The sequence below is a fragment of the Crocodylus siamensis genome, chromosome 3, assembly GCF_052110815.1.
Source record: "Crocodylus siamensis isolate JL-2025a chromosome 3, ASM5211081v1, whole genome shotgun sequence".
NCBI classification, from domain to species: Eukaryota; Metazoa; Chordata; order Crocodylia; family Crocodylidae; genus Crocodylus; species Crocodylus siamensis.
In genome coordinates this window covers 123,415,665-123,434,973 of record NC_143397.1, presented here as the reverse complement: position 1 = coordinate 123,434,973, position 19,309 = coordinate 123,415,665, and the positions used below count along the sequence as shown (strand labels likewise).

Below are 19,309 nucleotides of genomic sequence, written 5' to 3'. Positions count from 1 at the left end.
AGGTTGGACTAACTGGCCTAGAGCTACCTGTGTCACCCCATTTACCCTTTTAAAAATATTTGCTTCCTCTTCCCCAGTACTTCTGGAATTTCCCTATTGTATCATTAATGATGAATCCTTAGCCAATTCTTCCAATATTCCTGGGTGCAGGTTATCTAACCCTGCTGAATGTTTAACCATCATAGCTAATGTTTAATATCCTTCTGAATCCCTGATGGTAGAGAAAATATCTCATTTTAGTGATAATGAGATCCTTTCTATGCCATCAGTGACTCAGAAGTTTACACCACCACAGAAATTATGCTACCCTTTTAGAGCATCAGTCCTGTACCAATGCCAGGATTTCATTAATTTCAGATATATTTTCTTCCCATTGTCCTTAACCCTACTGGTCATCTCATTGGTATTATCCACCTTTCTCTCTCAATCAGCATGGTTCCAAATTGCCTGTTGGTATGTATTACTATTACATTTTCATTATTTTTATTACTGCTTTTTGTTCCCCCTCTTACCTGGGAAGTTGTTTAAACTGAAGTATTACTCACTTTTATGCTCAAGTGTGATTCACTTTTATGCTTAAAACTTACCCTGTAATAAGCAAGGACTAAGGAATGACTAAATACATGTAATCCCTATTATCTGGAAGGAGCAAATATGCCAATGGCCATCAGGAAAGGAGGACTTGGGATATCATGAGGGAGAATTAAGTTTGTGGCTGAGGCTGGTGTGAAGTTTAAACTTCTGATGATAATCGTGGAAGGAAGAGTTAAGTATGGGTACACAAGGGGCATGGATACCCCAACAAGATACTGCAAGAGAAGGATAAGGATTTGCAATGTCAGCTAGTGTTCAGTAAGTGCCCATATCCCCAGTAGCAAGCACAAGGCAGTGTAGCTTAACCCTCTTTAAATGATCCCTTGCTCCTGAAACTAAGCTAATGCAGGCTAGCTTGCTTTCACCAAGAAAGAGCATGCAGGTTGGGCAATGGTTAGCATCACAATAAGCAATTTGCCATCACAATTTAAAGCTTACATCTTGCCCCCCCGCCGTGCTGTGGGTAACACATCTGTCTCCCAGAGCACCCAAGCTGCATGTGCTCAACTTTGGTGCCAGTCCCTGGCCTCACTGCAGTAAGAGTAATGCAGGGATGTAAAAGAAGCAATGAAAGCTGTGGAGGGGATGGGCATACCACCCAGATCCCTTATGCTGCCCCACAGCAAATTCAATCTCTTGGCAGGCTGGATCCAGCCTGTGGAACATGGATCCCCAATCCTGAGTTTAGGCAGTTCCTTTGGAGCTGATGTTGCATGGTAAAGTATGATTTCCTTTCATCCCAATATATCTGGTTTGTGCGCTTCAGTCCACACACCTCTGTGACGAGAAAGCATTCCAGGTCAGGCTTAGCTCCACATTACAAATTCTGGGTAGTGAATTTTTATTTTCTTGAAGGAAGTGGAGGCTGTGAGTAGGACACATGGACAACCAGAAGGTGCTGCTGGGGAACACCCCAGCATCACAGTTGTCAGCTCTGTCTTGACCATTTGTCTCAATGCACATCCCCTTCCCTCTCAAATCCCCTGTAGGCAACTACAACTTCCATGGCAGCATAGCGGTTTTCAAGATGATTTCACTAAGCAAGGGGATTTTAGAGCATATATAAAATTAACAGATGATCATGTATGCATGTGTTCATAGAGACCTATATCTATAGGGAGCCCCCAAACACTCAAGCAACACGCAATCAACAATCAAGCATCAAGCACTGGAATATCTTGCACCTTTCTGACAGTTTCCACATCTGTGGATTTCAGAGCAGTTTATTTAAAAAAATCATCTTGCTCTGGTGGGGGCTGTATCTAAAAGATGCCTTTAGCCAAATGGGCCCAATGTGCATTAACCCTTCTCCTTCCTCTAGTGCAACTTAGCAGGATTACATTTTTTTTTCACCTGATAAACCCAAAGTTTACTGCTTTGATTGAAGTTACCCTCCCAGCATCATGCCAGTCCTTAAAAACAGAGCTGTTTAGTGTATGTTTTCTGATGAACACCACCATTTTCAGTCCTGATATAGCACGTATGGCTTCCACCCACTTCCACTACATAGAAAACTGGAAAGATACAAGTCACCTCATCTTCAAAATTCCTTACCTGGAGCATTTCATCTACCCTCTCTTTTTATTCCATGCTCTTTTGGGGGCCAAAGCAGAGAAAAAAAAAAAAGAGGGGCAGGTGATGCTGAGGCAGGGAGAGATCTGAGCTGAACACTAATAAAACCATGGAAAATGGAATTTGAAAGGGTTGCCCCTTGCAAACATTGCTCAGGCCCTCCCAGCATGTCAAAAGAACTGAAGCACTAATAGGAAAACCTTACCTTTGTTCTGATGTGGTGCCTGGCTCAGAAATAGACTGATTGTCACCAGGTTTGCATACCTTTGAGGTGTAGCCTGGCACTCAGCATCATATAAATACAGGATGCCACATGGGCAAAAAGGGAAAGGTGTGATCTGCTCTATTTTCCTGGATGCTTCTCCAATTACAAGGGTCAAACTGCTCATGATGGGAAAATAGCACCTGGGGAAGGCAGGGTCTCATGGACATACTATCCAGGATGGTTTTATGATGTTCAAAGCTGAACTGGTGTCAGGACTGTTTTTTCGTAATTCACACCGCACTGTTGGTCATTCACACCTCATGGCTGGAAGAGGTCTATGAAGGGATCATTTATGGGAGAAGCAAATACTAACATGAAAGTGGGAGCTGTACAGGTCAAAAGAGGCCAGGTATGGAACAATGGTTGCTAACTGCTTTGAAGTTGAGCTTCTCAAATCCAGAATTGGTCTCCATCCTCCTTTTCTTCCTTGGAAATGAAAGTAAGGGCACGTAGAACCCTGTCCCTCCCAGATGGATGGGGACATGTTCCACTCTGCCCAGTGACAACATAAATGATACTGACTGTTAAAGAATAAACGCCTCTTCTACGAATAGTCCCTGAAAAGACACAGGAGGAAGGATTTGGGAGGAAAGTATAGCAACCACTCTTGAAAATACTGAGACCTATCAGTCAGTATTAATTCTGGTCTGAGTTGACAGGAAGGTGGCAGTCAGGAGACAAATTTAGGACAGTAAGCCCCAAAGCACTATGAACCACTTCCAGATCCTTATGTGACTGAGAGGTCTCATAGACTGAACCATCAGGACCATCATTATTATAGGGTGTAGTACATTCTCAATTCAACACAGATAAATCTGGTGATAGGAGAATGCCCTGTGCAAGGAAATCAGAGATGAGAAAGTTTCCATTTAGACCTGTTCATTGAGTAACCCCTTGATGTTAATTTGGAGCAGTGGGCCAAGTCCCACTTGACAAAGTGCTGGTGCACCAACAAGAAGCTGAGCTGAGAGAGTGGTGATGCTAGCATAAACTTTGTGCCAAGATCAGATGATCATCTGAGGGGCCTGTCAAACAGGAACATGCCATGTTTGATCTTGCACTTTCTTATCCTGGGCTTGAAGGACTGACAAATGTCACACATATCAGGTGTGTAGGACACAAAAGCAATAAGGACACCTCACGTGAGGGCTGAAGATGTGAAACAGACTTTTACAAAGGATGACACCTTTGGAAATCCAGTGACTTGGGTGAAAGTATTGTGATAACAGCCGGATGACTTCAACAAAGTCCATAGGTGGTTGAGTGAAACTGTTCTGCCTAGAGGTTCTGAGCTACAAAATGGCAGTGTTACTATGGATAGCTACAAAAGAAAATGGGGGAAGAGTAGATGTGGAAACCCCCAAAAAGGACTTTGAAGGGAACAACCCCTCCCCCAAGTTGTGGGAAAAAAAGGAAAAAGCAGGAGGTAGTGGGGAGGACTAGATTGGAAAGCCAAGGTAAGAGGAGGTTAGGCAAATGAGGGCCACAAGAGCTAGCTGATAAAGATAATGCTTGACTCAGTGAGGAACTTGAGAAAAAACTGGATTGAAGGCATTTGCTCTGCTCTTTATCCTCTAGTAAGAATGAAGGGAAATTATTACAGCACAGAATGGGTACTGCTAATATAGTGATTCTAAACCAGGATGCTGTAACATCCCAGGGTGTCTTGAGATCCTTTCCAAGGGTGCTGTAGGATGCCATGCATGTTAGCATGGGTAGATGTGCAACCATGATTCACAATAAACTCAGAGATTTCAAATTAGAATCCAGTGTTAAAAACATTCTGACCTCGTGTGGTCTTTTCTGAGTTTCCTACAACAGAAGAACTACTCTATTACTTCTCAAAAAGAGTGAAAAATTAGAGCAGTCGTTTTTCTGAGGGATGCCTCACTGAGCCTAATGAGGGGTACCCCTGAGTCTTAAAAAGTCTGAGAACCACTATCCTAAGTTAAAAATATCACAGGAACTAAGCAGCATGTGGATGCGAAGAATCGCTGTTTAAGTCTATGGAGTGCTTCAGCAACTTCTGTAGGTTCTGAGCACCATCAGGCCACTGGCTTACACACCAAAACACACATGTGGACTCGGTTTAAAAAATTTTGGCCTATATTTGTGTTAACTCTGATACCACTTATGTACTAACCACCCTATCGGTTAGCCGTACTACAGCTACTTAAAGGCACAGGTAGTCTTATACTTATTATAGGACAGACTCTTAATGCATGTAGCAAATTATTGTGAAATTAGATACGGAGACAAACATCCATTATTTTTGTAACTGCCTAACAATTTAATTATTATTACTACTGCAATCTACAATGCAGAGAGAAAGAACAGTTATGCAGAAAGATGGACTGCAGCAAATGAGAACTACAGATGACAGGCCTACAACTGAGTAAAGCAAGTAAAAGTGGGTAGGAGCACATAAAACAGATGTCATGGAAATGTAATATGGTCTTTAGTTTGTTTTGTTAAAGTACTACAAGCTAAGAAGCAACTAAGGAAAATTTCTAAGAAAGGTTGTTGTGGACACATCTTTTGCTAAGGAGCAAAACAAGAACGGTTATTTCTAGCACACAACTTATTTTAATCCTATAAGGATTATGGAAAAAACATATTAAGCCAACTAATCCAAAATGTCCTTGAAGTCTTTGCAGAGGGATGGCTTGGTCACTGCCTTCAGGAGCTGCATAGTAGTCTTTGCGATCTTCCTGAATAGCTTCAATTCACCTACAAAAACAATAAATCACTGCTGAAAGATATTAACCATGACAAAATTTTGCCAAGACACTGATTTAATGGAATAAAAATTATAGCTGATTTTCAGGATACAAACAACACTGCTGTGGAACTGAAAAATTACCAGCAACTTCTATTAAGTTTGTAAAAGTATAGCAAGACATGCCATTCTCATTCTTTCCTAAAGCAGACAGACGATCATTGACAATTAAAGAAATGCAAAAATGCCTCAATTAAAAATATTACTGAACTAATGAAAGTTAGAAAACTAAAACTTTTCCTTCTACACTCTTGTGAAACCTACCTATCCAGCACCCAAGAATTTCAGGATTCTGAAATCAGTGCGAGTCTAAATAAGCACTCAATAAGAAGGTATGTCAGGGAAAACAGTGGAGATATGCCTGTGAAAGATACCACTTTAAAACGTGCTTAGGTATCTCTCCTTTTGCTGATCCATTCACTCATACTTTTTACATTTTGTTCCTAAACCTGATTTCTGGCAGACAAAATGTCCTGGACTGGATTTTGTGATACTAATAAAGACACTCCTAGAGCAAGTACGAATGGCTTGAGCCACTGAATTAGGCCTGAAAAGCATCTCCTTTGCTCAAGCAGGGGCAGCCGCCTCACCGTTTTTGTTGCCTTCCGCTGGACTCTCTTCAATTCATCCACATCCTCTCTGGAGTGGATTTGGGGGGGGGGGGGGGGCGCCAAAACTGAACACAGTACTCCAGATGTGGCCTCATCAGGATTGAATAAAGGGGAATAATTACTTCCCTTGATCTACTGGCACCACACCTACCAATGCAGCCCAGTATGCTGTTAGCCTTCTTGGCGACAAGGCCACACTGCTGGATCATATTCAGCTTATTGTCCAATGTAACCCCAAGGTCCTTTTCTGCAGAGTGGCTGCCCAGTCAGTCAGCCCCCAGCCTGTACTGGTGCATGGGATTCTTCCATCCTAAGTGCAGGACTTTGTACCTGTTCTTGTTGAACCTCATATCTTTTGGCTCAATCCTCCGATTTATTGAGGTCTCTCGGAATCCTAACCCTACCCTTCAGCCCATCTATTACTCCTCTCAGCTTGGTGTCATCTGCCAAATTGCTGAGTGTGCACACTATGCCCTCTTCCAGGTCAGTGATGAAGATATTGAACAAACCCAGCCCCATGACTGACCCCTGGAGAATTTCACTTGATGCTGGATGCCAACTAGACATCAAGCTATAGTTTACTACCCTCTGAGCCCAATGCTTCAGCCAGTTTTCTATCCACCTTACAGTCCATTCATCCAGTCCATACTTCCTTAGCTTGCCTGTGAGATTCTTGTGGGAGACCATATCAAAAACCTTGTTAAAATCAAGGTACATCACATCCACAGAGTCAGTCATCTTGTCGTAGAAGGCAATCAGGTTGGTCAGGCATGCCTTGCCCCTTGTGAATCCATGCTGACTGTTCCTAATCTCCTTTCTCTCCTCCAAGTGCTTAGAAATGGATTCCTTCAGGGTTTGCTCCATGATTTTTCCAGGGACTGAACTGAGGCTGACTGGTTTGTTGTTCTATGGATCCTTCTTCTTCCCTTTCTTAAATATGGGCACTATGTTTCCCCTTTCCCAATCATCCAGGACCTCTGATCACCATGAGTTTTCAAAGATGATGGCCAATGGCTCTGCTATCACATCAGCCAACTCCCTCAGCACCCTCGGGTGCATCCCATCTGGCCCCATGGATTTGTACACGTCCACCCTGCCTTCTGTTCTTAACCTGTTCTTTCAGCACTGAGGGCTGCTCACCTCCTCCCCAAACTGTGCTGCCCAGTGCAATAGTTTGGAAGCTGATCTTGCCTGTGAAGACTGAAGTAAAAGGCACTGAGCACCTCAGCCTTTTCTGCATCCTCTGTCACAAGGCTGCCTCCCCCATTCAGTAAGGACCCACACTTTCCCCAAGCTTCCTCTTGCTACCGACATACTTGTAAAAACCCTTCTTGTTACCCTTCACATCCCTTGCTTGCTGCAACTCCAGTAGTGCTTTGGCCTTCCTGACTTCATCCCTGCATGCCTGAGCAATGCTTTTATATTCTTCCCAAGTTATTTGTCCAAGTTTCCATTTCTTATAAGCTTCATTTTTGTGATTTAGTTTACTGAAGAGTTTCCTGCTAAGCCAAGCTGGTCTTCTGCCATTTTTGCTAGTCTTCCTGCACATAGGGATGGCTTGTTCCTGCACTCTCAGTGAGGATTCTTTAAAGTACAGCCAGCATTCCTGGACTCCTCCCCCCTCAGTCTGGCTTCCCAGGGGATCCTGCCCATGAGTTCCCTGAATGAGTCAAAGTCTGCTTTTCTGGAGTCTAGCGTCTACAGAAAAGGTCTGCAATACAGTCAGCAGTTTTGAAAAGCAGATGAACCATGAAAAAGTCAAAAGGGTTAAAAACCATAAACAATACTGTATTTACTCTTTAAGAGGAGGCTAGATGTACACCTTACTGGGGTCACTTGACCCCAGTACTCTTTCCTGCCATGGCAGGGGGTCGGACCTGATGATCTACTCAGGTCTCTTCTGAGCCTAGAAACCATGAAACTACTCGAATCCAAGATGAGGTTTCTCCCAGTCAGCACGGGCTGGGGCTCATCTTGGATTTGAGTAGGGCCCCAGGGGCAGGCAGTTGCTCGGCTGGCTCTGGTTTTGGCCCCAGGCTCAGGACTGAAGCCAGAGCTGAGCCGCCACCTGTCCCCAGCCAGAATGGCTTGGTTGGTAGGGAAGGGAGCACAGAAATGGGCAGAGCATGGGGGGACTGCAGGGTGGGGGGGAACCTATTGACTGTCCTCTTACCTCTTGAACCTTGTGCCCTACGAGTGCCCACCCTCACCCCATCCACTGATCCCTCCCCATCCAGGTGCCCCCTCTCCCCTTACTTTCTGCTCCAGCTCTGATCCCTCCAACCCCGACCTGGCCTGGCTGGAACCTGCCCCTGCTTCTCACTGGTCAGGTTGGGCTGTTGGGTGGGGATGTGGCTGCCCTTGACTGCCCCAGAGGGGTAGAGCTGCAGCAGAAGGTAAGAGGGTGGATGGTCAGCACAGAGGGGCATGAAGGAACAGAGGGAACAGGCATGGGGGCAAGGGATGGGGGGGAAGGCTGTAGTGGAGAGTAGGGCATAGGGGACAGGCACAAGCATGAAGAGGCAGGTAGCACGAGGGTATGCACGCAAGGGGGACAGGCACAGGCATGGGGAAAAAAGGGGCAGGGGAGCAACAGGCAGGGGTCTGGCCCTTCACGCCCCTACTGCTTTCCCTGTCACAGCAGTGGGGGGCTGAATTTAAGACAACCTTCCACTATTTATAATTTTCCATGTATAGAATCTAGTTATTTTGGGGGGGGGGGGGCGGGATCATCTTAAATACAAAGTTACCTTGGATTTGGGTAAATATGCTATTTAAAATATAGGAGGAACAAGAGAAATCCTAGCAATGGTCCAGGTCTGTTACTGGATAAAGAGCTGGTAAAACCGTCGATGCAGAAAAGCAGAAGTGTTCAATAAATATTTGTTCTGTATTTGGAAAGAAGATGGATGATGTATTCATATCGCACAGTTTTCTCCCAGTGCTAATTACAGGCAGGATGTTAAACAGTAACCGCTGAAGTTAAATATTTTTTAACTGTGCAAGATAACTGGATAACTCATATCCAAAAGCCACTGAGGTTGATAGTTAACAAGTTTTGGAATACTGGGGAAGCTGAAGATGAGTGAAAAAAGCTAATATTGTGCCACTGTTTAAATCTGGCTTAGTACTTGCCAGTTAGGTTGAATTTAATTCAAGGGAAATTATGGTAAGTCTGCTATGAGATGCAATACACAAAGAATTAAAAGCATGATAAATCAACAAAGTTTTATTGGGAAATAGGTTTAGTGAAACCTGATATTGTTTTCCAAGGAGATTAACTTTGGATGAGAAACACTAAACTGTGCAGATGTAATGTGCCTAGGGCTAGATCCTATTCCACTTGTTCGGTACCAAAGTTTGATCCACAAACTGCTCAAGTCCCTGAAAAAGCATTAAGACACCTATTTTGGCAAATCACCATCTTCTTATCCTTTGAACTAAGTTACAGAAAGCAGTTAGCAGGATAAGGACCCACCTACTTGTTGCATTAACTATTTTTAAAGGATTTGAACTAGGTGGAATAAGGTCACATGCTACTGGGTTAAATAGGAGCTAGCCTTTATGATGCAACACCTACCAGAAGTAGCAGGTCAAGCAATTGCAGCACAGAGCACCACATGGGCTAATCTTACATAGAAGGAAGGTAAATTGACTGATACAGAAGTCTACTGCAGTACCCAAATTAGATCGTTTAAAGTTGACTTAGCTATTTCTGTGTTACATTGCTACCCCCACACATCTGAAAGGCATATGATATAGCACTGCATGACAACCTGATTAAAATATCAGTGCTGCACAAAGTTCTACTATATACATTTAAATGGATTAAACCTTAAAATGAATTTTTAATAAAACTAATACATCTCAACAAGAGTGGATGAACATCTGACTGCCTCAATAAGTGGGCTATTTCTAATTGGGTAAAAATGTTCTAGCTGACTTACTGCTATTCAATCTCCTTGTCAATTATCTAGAAAAAAATTACAGAATCACAGAAAGCAGCGTGTATGACACGTGCATTGGAGCAATGCTAAATAATAATAATGACAGGTCAGTTTTTACACAGCATTTGGAAGCCATTTGACCAAGTGATCATCTGAACATGTGTTTAAATACACACAAACACTATGAAACCAGGAAAAAAGACTGTAGGTTGCGCAGTCAGGAAGGGAGACAGAATCTGGAAAGCAATGCCTCAAAAAAGAAAAGACAAGACTTTGAAGTTTGATCAATTGAGTTAGACCACTCAGTAAGACTCAGTGGATAATAATTTGCATCCAAGAAACTTTTGCATAAGTTTAACTGAAGGCACGGTTTTTAACAAACACAGCTAATCTAGCATGTACCATGAGAATGATTTTATTTCATTTAAAACTAGGCTAATTCAGTCTAGTTTAAGCTAAAATAAGCTACCAAGGCTGAAATAAAAATGTCCACACAGAAGTATGCAATGGTTTATTGAATTAAAATCTGATTTAATTCCAACTGGTGCAAAAAGCCACAAGAGTAAATGAGATGTTTAGGAATGGGATCAGAACATAAGCAGATAGATAATATATTTACTATATTTAGGTTAGTGAGACCATTACTAAAAATCACTGCCCAGTCCTAGAGTCTGAAAAAGGAAATGAACATATTTGAAAAGGTTCAGAAAAAAGCTAGAATGATTTGCAGTCTAGAAAACTTGGTTTATAGCAAACTAAAGGAGTTATTTATCTAGTGTAACCAAGAAAAACTTAAGAAGTGACTATGGTCCATAAGTTACTAAAAGGGTAGAAGATACGTCAGCATAAGGCTCTCAAATTGGCCTAGCAAAGATATATGGCTAGAAACTTAAACTAGATAAATACTTACTGTAAATAAGAGTGGTGGTAATTAGGCATTAGAAAGAATACATCAGAGATGTAATGGATTCTCTAATTTGAAGCATAAGGCTGCCTACAGACATTTAGGCAGCCAGCCAGGGAGGTGCTCTAACTCACAGCATTTTACACAAAATGCTATAATTTACAACTCCACTGAACCTAACAGTTGGGGTGTGGGGCCTAAGCGTGCCTGCACCAGCCCTTGCCGGCAGGCGTGGGTGCTCCAGCACCTTCCAGGAGGCTGCTAAACCACTCCTCTCCCCAGCCCTGCCCCACCACAGCTCCAGCTGAGATAAAGCCAAGTCAGCAGCTGCATGCCTATCAAGAGGCTTGGGCAGGGGAAGAAAACTCCCCCTCCCCCTGCCAAGGTACTGGGGGGAGCCAGACCAGACCCATGAGGTGGGGGGCGCTCCACTCCCCCAACCTCCCACACAAATAGAGCTGCTGGCTCAGCTTTGCCACAGCCAGACAGAGGGGCAGATGGGAACTGGAACCCCCTGGCCTTGCAGCCCAGGCCAGCTCCCCCCAAGCACCCAGAAGGGTACCGTCCCCCAGCTCCCATCCCCTGATGCACAGTGAGGAGACTCCTTCCTCTCTGTGACAGCCCCAGGAACGGGGCTGTGATGGTGCTTGCAGGCACAAGTACCAGCCCAGCTCCTAAAGGAGCATGGGATGTGGGTGGAATCATCTGCACTTAACCCTTGCAGGGAATCTAAGGTGCTCTGCTCTAGAGTACCTACAGCTAATAGCTATTTTAACAAGGGATAATTTTTAGCATGATTGGCCATTTTAATAGCGCTCTGCAGCCATGAACATGTGTTATGCCCATGACTGTAAAGTATTAGCAGGGGCCTTATTGCGCAAAAAAAGAAATTTGTGTAAGCTCCCTAAATCAAGACTGTGGGTATTTAAAAAATAAAATATCCCCTATTTAAAACAGAAGTTATGAGCTTCACATAAGAATTACAGCACAAAATGTTCTGGCTTATATTATGCAGGCAGTTAGACTACAAGTAAACAGAGAAATATGAGCCTGGACAATGCAGACAGATGCCTCTCCCCTTTCCTCTAGGGATATATAGATGGCATTACAATTCCTTCACCTGTACCTTTCCACAGTCAGACTACATAACTGGATTAAAATTCTGTTTTGCTCTATGAGGTGTTCGTATGGAGACTGCATTGGTTATACCAGGAGAAAGGGGGTACAGTGATGCCTGTGGTGTATTTGAGGAAATAGAACTGGTGGCTAAAGGGTGCAGTGTTGCTGGAGACAACACAAGCAAAAATGAACTGTGCCCATCTTGCGTTTTGGTCATGTGTGTGAAAGGCTATCAAAATGGTATGCATGAGGGATCATTTTTTGAACGTTAGTTACAAGAGCACTGAGGAGAAAAGTCAAATTTGCTGGGAAGTGTTCAAGAAATAGAGGAGAACTCGATGGCAGAGAAAAAATGACTGGTAACGTGTTAGAATAACTGTGGGTAATAGAGTTTGAAGATAAAAAAATGTAAACACAGATAACATGATGTAGGGAATACACATTTGTAAAAGAAGGTTTTTGTTTTTATTTTCATCAGAAAAGGAACACTTACTAAAAAATTACTTTGGCAGGCAGTAGTGCCTTCAACCCATCATCATTAAGTTTGTGTACATGAACAGGAAACGGTAGAACAGGTAGAAAAGTCTCTGCAACCCTTACAGGAGTTAGCATGTTAAAATAATTTAGTTAAACTGAAGAATGACAATTCTGATAGGACAGGCTAACTTTGAAGTTTCTAGTGTTTCAAGAATAATTTTGCTCTTTAGGCATGGTCCCTGAAAAAAGTCTTACTTTTGATTCTCTCTTCTTTTAAGTCAAAAGAAATCCAGTTATACACAGTTGCCCGATCTGACTGTAAATACATTCTGTCCTGGTGCGATACATTTCCCACGGGTATTTCCATTTCGGAGCTACTCTTTCAGAAGTAAAAAAGTTAGCCTTCTTCCTTTAGCTGTCTTAGCATGGTAGAGCCCTACAGCAGTCTGAGAGGAATATGCATTTTTTCCCTAATCTCATTATCAACATAATTATTACCTAAGATCCCATCACACAGAATTTATCTAGAGGCATATATACTTTAATTGCACCTTAACTACATCTATAAATACCTCAGATTGGACTCAGATAATCGTGGTGATGATGAGGGGAAAAAAAAAAAAACACACAGCTTGACAGACGTCAGTGTCCATTAAAAAAATTTTTTTTCTTGTGAATTGGGAAAATCTGATGCAACACTCATTAAGAGACAATGAACATAGAATGCAAGAAGGCTATTTTTAAGAGTCACTTTTCAGAAGAGGACTGGATTTTAAATTAATCATTCTTTTGCTTTTTTTTTTTAAACGGGATTTTTTATCATTTAAAAATGCCCTTAGAGAACAGAAAAAAAATATTTTCAACAATCACACACAAGTGGCAGAGTACTACCAATCCCCAAATACCAAAGTATCAGCTAGCAAAGTAATTAAAGGTTTTTGTCTTGCACACTTACATGCACTTATCAGCAACACAAAAAAAATTCTGTGAAATGGAATGGTTGATCATCTTGTTGAGCCAAGCAAAAGGTAAAGAGTATCCTATGCTTTGTGAGCATCAGCTGGCTTGACAGGTGCCACGTGGAAGGCATAGAACAGTACCTTTTAAGCAAACTATTTAGTAGGAGCAATTCCATACTGATTTAATAAAAGTCGCCATTTGGAAATGACTAATTACACTTTAACAGATGACTAAATTCACCAAAGTGTTTTGTGCACATATCAATATGACTCTGGCAGGAATTCAGTGTACTGACTAATAAAGACCATAGCAACAGGTTATCCCAATGTCTAACTAACCAGACTTCACTGTATAGCTACACCAATACAACACTTACAGCTGATCTAGCCTTTTCATTAGAAAGGTACCTTATATAAGTAGAGATGGGAACAATTTTAACCCCTGCAAAGACAGGCAGGGTTCATACTAGTAACCTGGAAAGACCCATTAGCACATGACCTACGGCACGCAGCCCCCTTAATGCTACACCTTTAAGAATGAGATTTACTTTCTGAAAAAGATGTGTTTATTGCACAAGTAGGCTCTTCCACTCCTCTGACTCGCAAGCAAAATTTTTGCTTTTAGTGACAAGTACTCAATCTTGTCAGCCACACCCTATTCTTAAAGCTCCCATTAACCTAAAAATAGGCACATACAACAAATACTAAGTAGGGGTGCACCAATAAAGATTTTTTAGGCTGATACCAATGGCCAATTTTTAACCAGCCGTATCAGCCAATATGGATCCAATTCCTGGCAGCTTGGAGAGCAGTGTCCGGGTGATAAGTCTGTTGGAAGGAAGGGGCACGGAGGGGGTAGCTCAAGGTCCCTATGGTGAGAGAGGGAGTGGGGCTGCGGCAGGGGTTGCACAGCCAAGACAAGGCACGGGATGGAGCCACGGCTCATCCGGGGAGTGCAGGGGAATGGCTCCTGCTACTGTATACACCCCACATAAGCATGGGGGGCACGTGCCCCCTGAATCTGTGCACAGGGTGAGGGTGGGCTGCCGACGTGTGGTCAGGGCCAGGGATGGGCCAGGGCTGCTCTCTGCCCAGGCAGGGTAGGAGGCGGCAGCACTGGGACAGGGGGATTACGGTGTGGGGGCTACAAGCACCCCAAAATTTGCTCAAACCCTCCTTCCAGTGCCACTGCCACCCACCCTGACCTGCCCAGCCTGAGCACAACCCGGGCCCAGCCTCCCAGCCAGGAAGAGCCCAGCACAGCTTCTGGCCCCAAGCATGCGGTGGCACCCACATTCATCCCACACAGATCCAGGGGGCACAGGCCCCCCATTCCTCCCCCAGGGTGTGCACAGTGGCAGAAGCCCCCCAAAGACCCACAGCTCTGCCCTGTGCCCCACCCAGGCTGTGCAGCACCTGCCTCTGCCCCTCTCCCTCCCTTGCTGTGGGGTCTTCTATCTGCCTACCCCATGCCCTTTCCATCCCAACAGACTTACCAGCCAGACACTGCTCTCCAAGCTGCCAGGCTGCACACATGCATGCAGCATTTATTGGCGACATTATTGGCCACATCACTGAAAAAAAAGCCATTTGCTGATAATGTGAATTTTTCTTGCATCAGTGCTGATACGGCATGAAGTGCCACCTCTAATACTAACACAGCATTCAAAGTAACTTCTCAAGGTGGTGTGGTACAATACCAAGTCATTTCAACAAATACATTAACTATACAAGTATTCATGGTTCTTCCTCTTGTTCACTGGGGTTTGAACCTACAAGCTGAATTACCACAGCACAGACACTTCCCATTCAGCTATAGGAGTAAAAGGGGAAAGCAAGCTGGTGAAAGAGTTGAAACTACAAGTAGCCATGTGATTTCTGGAGGCTCAAGTAGAATTTTTGGTACTATACTAATAAATCAATCATCATAATAGTTATAACCAATCACTGGGATGCAGAGGACTGCTTGATATCCAGCACTTACTAGTTCTCCAGAATGCTTTCTAGAGGGAGTCTTAATGTCTATGCCATGCAGCTTAGTGAGTCTTGATAGCCCTTCAATGAACCTTGCCAAGGACGTACTGGAGGATGGGGATGGAAGAAGATGGGCAGGGTAGACTGATCAGTCTAGAGATGCAGCTGAAATGGACTGTAGTTGAAGTCTTCCTTCATGGGTATTTTCCCCTTATAGTGCTTCTCCTCTCACTCTATTAACTGGATGAGATTGGGATGGCTAGGCTTGTTTTCTGATCATGGACAATGTAGTTCTGGACCTCTAGTCAAATAAGGTTGCCTAGAATAGGTGCTTAGACCTTCAGGGAGACCAGCATGGCTATGGCTAATACAGAACATGCGGAAGACACATTATCAGGTATCAGAAAGCACCGGCTCCAGGTGAATCCAACAATCTACTCCCCTGAAGGGAGTACTCACTGTGTTCCCTGACTAACTTCCATTCGTTCAGGACAGAAGGCTCTGCCATGGAACTTGCAGACAGGAAAATCCTCTTCTAACAGCAAAAGCAACACCTCTGGTATGCTCTAATTTAGTAACAATACTCAGGGAAGTTTCATGGCTACTACAGCTACACTTAATCCTGCACTTGGACTAAAGGATCTTTTGCTGGCATGCAGTAAAACAGTAAGTGGGTAATGTGTGCCAAAAGCCTTGGTATGGTGACAGTGTCCACTAAAGACTTCAATGGCACCAGTGCAATTGATAAAGGGGGCATGTACCAAGCAGTACAGGAACTTAATGGAGGGCTTGGAAAGTGCCTGCGTGTCTTGGACTGGGAGTTTCTCAGAAGGCCCATCTGGATTGGAGGCCACTTGCACTATCTGAGGAGAACACACCGGCAAGCAGGGACCTCATCCAGGCAATCCTGGATAAGTTAGAGAAGTGGGCAGATCTGAACAGGATGCGGTTTAACAAGGACAAGTGCAGAGTGCTGCACCTGGGGAGAGGAAACCAGCATTATGGTTATAGGTTAGGGGCTGACCCTCTCAGCAGCACAGACGCAGAGAGGGATCTTGGAGTCATGACTGACTCGAGGATGAATATGAGTCGCCAATGCAACAAAGCAAAAGGCAGAGCCAACCGCACCCTGTCATGCACCAACAGGGGCATCACTAACAGGTCCAGAGAGGTCTTGCTCCCCCTCTATGTGGCGCTGGTCAGGCCACAGAAGAAGTACTGTGTCCAGTTCTGGGCACCGCATTTCAAGAGGGACGTGGGAAACCTGGAGAGGGTCCAGAGGAGGCCACTTGTATGGTTGGAGGCCTCCATGGCCAGCCCTATGAGGAGAGGCTGAGGGACCTGAATCTCTTCAGTCTCCGCAAGAGGAGACTGAGGGGGGATCTTGTGGCTGCCTACAACTTTATCAGGGGCCAGCAGCAGAGACTCGGGGAAAGTCTGTTCACCAGGGCCCCCTTGGAGTCACTAGTAATAATGACCACAAGCTGAGGAAGGATAGGTTTAAGTTAGATATTAGGAAGAATTACTTCACAGTAAGGGTGGCCAGAGCCTGGAATGGGCTTCCCAGAGAGGTGGTGCTCTCACCTTCCCTGGAAATCTTCAAAAGGAGACTGGATAGGCACCTGGCTGGGGTCTTATGACCCCTCCCACCCCCCAGTGTCATTCCTGCCCATGGCAGGGGGTTGGACTCGATGATCTGTCTAGGTCCCTTCCGACTCACTGATTCTATGAGAAAGACTTTAACTTTGGTGCTCTTGCCCTCAGGGTCCTTTGAAAAGTACCTTACAGATGAATCAGGATGCCAGCACACAGCCTTTACCCAAACACAATATACTGTAGGCATGGTTACCAGTAACAAGGATGGCTGCATCACAGGATGGGCAGTGCTTGAAGTTTGGCTACTGGGGTTCTGCACCTAGGCACAGGCCTTTTTATATACAAGGTGAGACTCATGTACAGATGTGTCTGAACCAAAAGAAGCTTCCTGAATTGAAAGAAACTCTTATAGCTAGGCTTCTCTGAAAAAGGGAATGCCAATGGACACTGCCATTCAAAAGAACCACTCCCATGTGTGCATATTTACCATAAGAGGGATCTGTGTGGACAGTCACTCAAGAAGTAACTCAGAACATCTTCAAGCACCTATCAGTACCCAACAATGAAATGAAAGTGTTCATTGTTCCCCATCATATCATACTATTCTTACAATAAACATTCTGTTTCCTGTTTGGCAGCAGAAAAACAAAACATTACTATCCATACATTTTAAAGACAAGGTAACTGCAACATTATGAAGGATTAGACTGTTCAGTGACAAAATTTGTGAAGTCGACTTTAAAAAAAATTACACAATTCAGGTTCCCACCTCTCTTCTGGATTTGTAGCTTTTAAATCATGTTTTGGCTTGTCTAGCTGAAAATAGCAGGGCTAGTTAGGGAAAGTTTGGGAAACACCGTAAGTTATCTCAATATAGTAAAAATTAGGAACAAAGAAAAACAAGAAAACAATGAAAGCAGTTTTCCAGAAAACAGGAGAAATAATTGTACTCAAGTCCAAAAGAGAAACAATGACAAACAGACATTTGTTTCTGTTATATAGCAAAAGTCTATGTGTATATTAAGTTATCTAACAAGAAAGTTATTCTAATCCTGTCATAAAAATATTATTCATATACTTCATATTATAGTATAGGGAATGGGAGCAATGAGTCAGCAAGCTATTTTGTTAACTTATCACATAAATTAGCTTGCTTTGGTCCTCCTAGCCTGTGTTTAACCCTTGGTACATCTTTTTAAATAGCTTTAAACAGAACTACACATAATTTTAGATAGGTTAATTGCAGAGTTTGAGGAAGAATTTCTGCTGTTATCTGAACGATTAATTTGGAGGATTCATAGAAAAATCTTAATGTTAATTAATTTTTTGTTAGTTTAAATTCCATCATGTTACAGAAAAGGGTGGGGGGAGAGAGAGTAAAAATAATGACTCTTAAAAAAAACTGAAGAATGTTACCATCATCAATCCAGTTGGGTAAATGGCTCATTGATAATTTTTTCTGTTAAAATTAGTGGTTCTTGCTCTCAGTCTTTTGCCAAATATCAACATTGTGGGTAGAAGATCTAGGAGGTGCTTGTTATGCACAGTGTGGGGGCAGTGATAAGGAGGAGCATTCAGATCTCATCTCTTTTAATAGGTTGAGAAATTCTAGACTAATATTCAAGCTCACAGACGTTACATGACTAATCTGCAGACATTAGTCATACGTGTCAGCTAATTGCAATGGCAGCTCTTTTATGTACAGCAATGCTGCATATGCCACTGTAGTTTGCATATGTAAAAGTGACTTGAATAATTAACTCATATGTACAGCAACAAATTATCAGTAGACAAGAGCAATTCATGATCAGAAAATGGTTTCTAGATATATTTACATCCAGTGTTTTATCAGATATAACTATACTTCAAAAGTTTTACTTGTGATATTACTATGAACTTACACATTTGTAGGGGTCTCAGAAGGCACTTGTAAATAATTTTGTGCTTTGACAGCTTGCGAATAAAGGCATGGTAGCAGAGCCATTCTGCTGCTTCAGAAGGAAACGGGCCAGAAGCACCTTTGGCTCCTAAATCACTTCCTGAAGATAAAACATATATAAAATTTTACCTACGGTTGATTAACATCTGAAGGCCTGCCCTCTGCCCCTACCCAATCACCTTTATATACAAGCATATTAAGTACAAGTGGATTAAGTCCCATAAAACCCAGAAAAGCAAGGGACCTCTATTTCCATTTCATGGAAGACAGAATGAGGCACAGGCACATTACATAAATGGTCTGAAGTCAGTGAAGCATAGGGCAAAGTAAGGATCTGAACCTATTTACAAACATGTAACCACAAGATTGTTATCAGTAAATCATGAATAAAAGGTATGTTGGGGGTTAGTGGGAAACATGACTTATGGAGATTATAAACAAAAATATTTAATTGCTGAAAAGAAAAAGTTTAAAACACCTCCCCTCTCCACCCCCCACCTTCTCACACACTAACATGCTCCTCACCATCAGATTTTTTACAGTAGATAAAAGCTCGAGAACAACTGGAAGCTT

General features: G+C 43.1%; 1 protein-coding gene across 1 annotated transcript in view; it reads right to left on the bottom strand.

Moving 5' to 3' along the window:
* Positions 1–4,697: 4,697 nt before the first annotated feature.
* The window catches only part of TERT (telomerase reverse transcriptase), a 56,123-nt gene continuing 41,511 nt past the window's right edge, over positions 4,698–19,309 (bottom strand). The window contains exons 15-16 of the mRNA XM_090039121.1: positions 18,699–18,836; positions 4,698–5,161 (exon numbers count right to left, since the gene is read on the bottom strand). Of these exons, the coding sequence (XP_089895247.1) occupies positions 5,058–5,161; positions 18,699–18,836 (242 nt within the window). The 3' untranslated portion in view covers positions 4,698–5,057. The remainder of the gene's footprint in view (positions 5,162–18,698; positions 18,837–19,309) is intronic.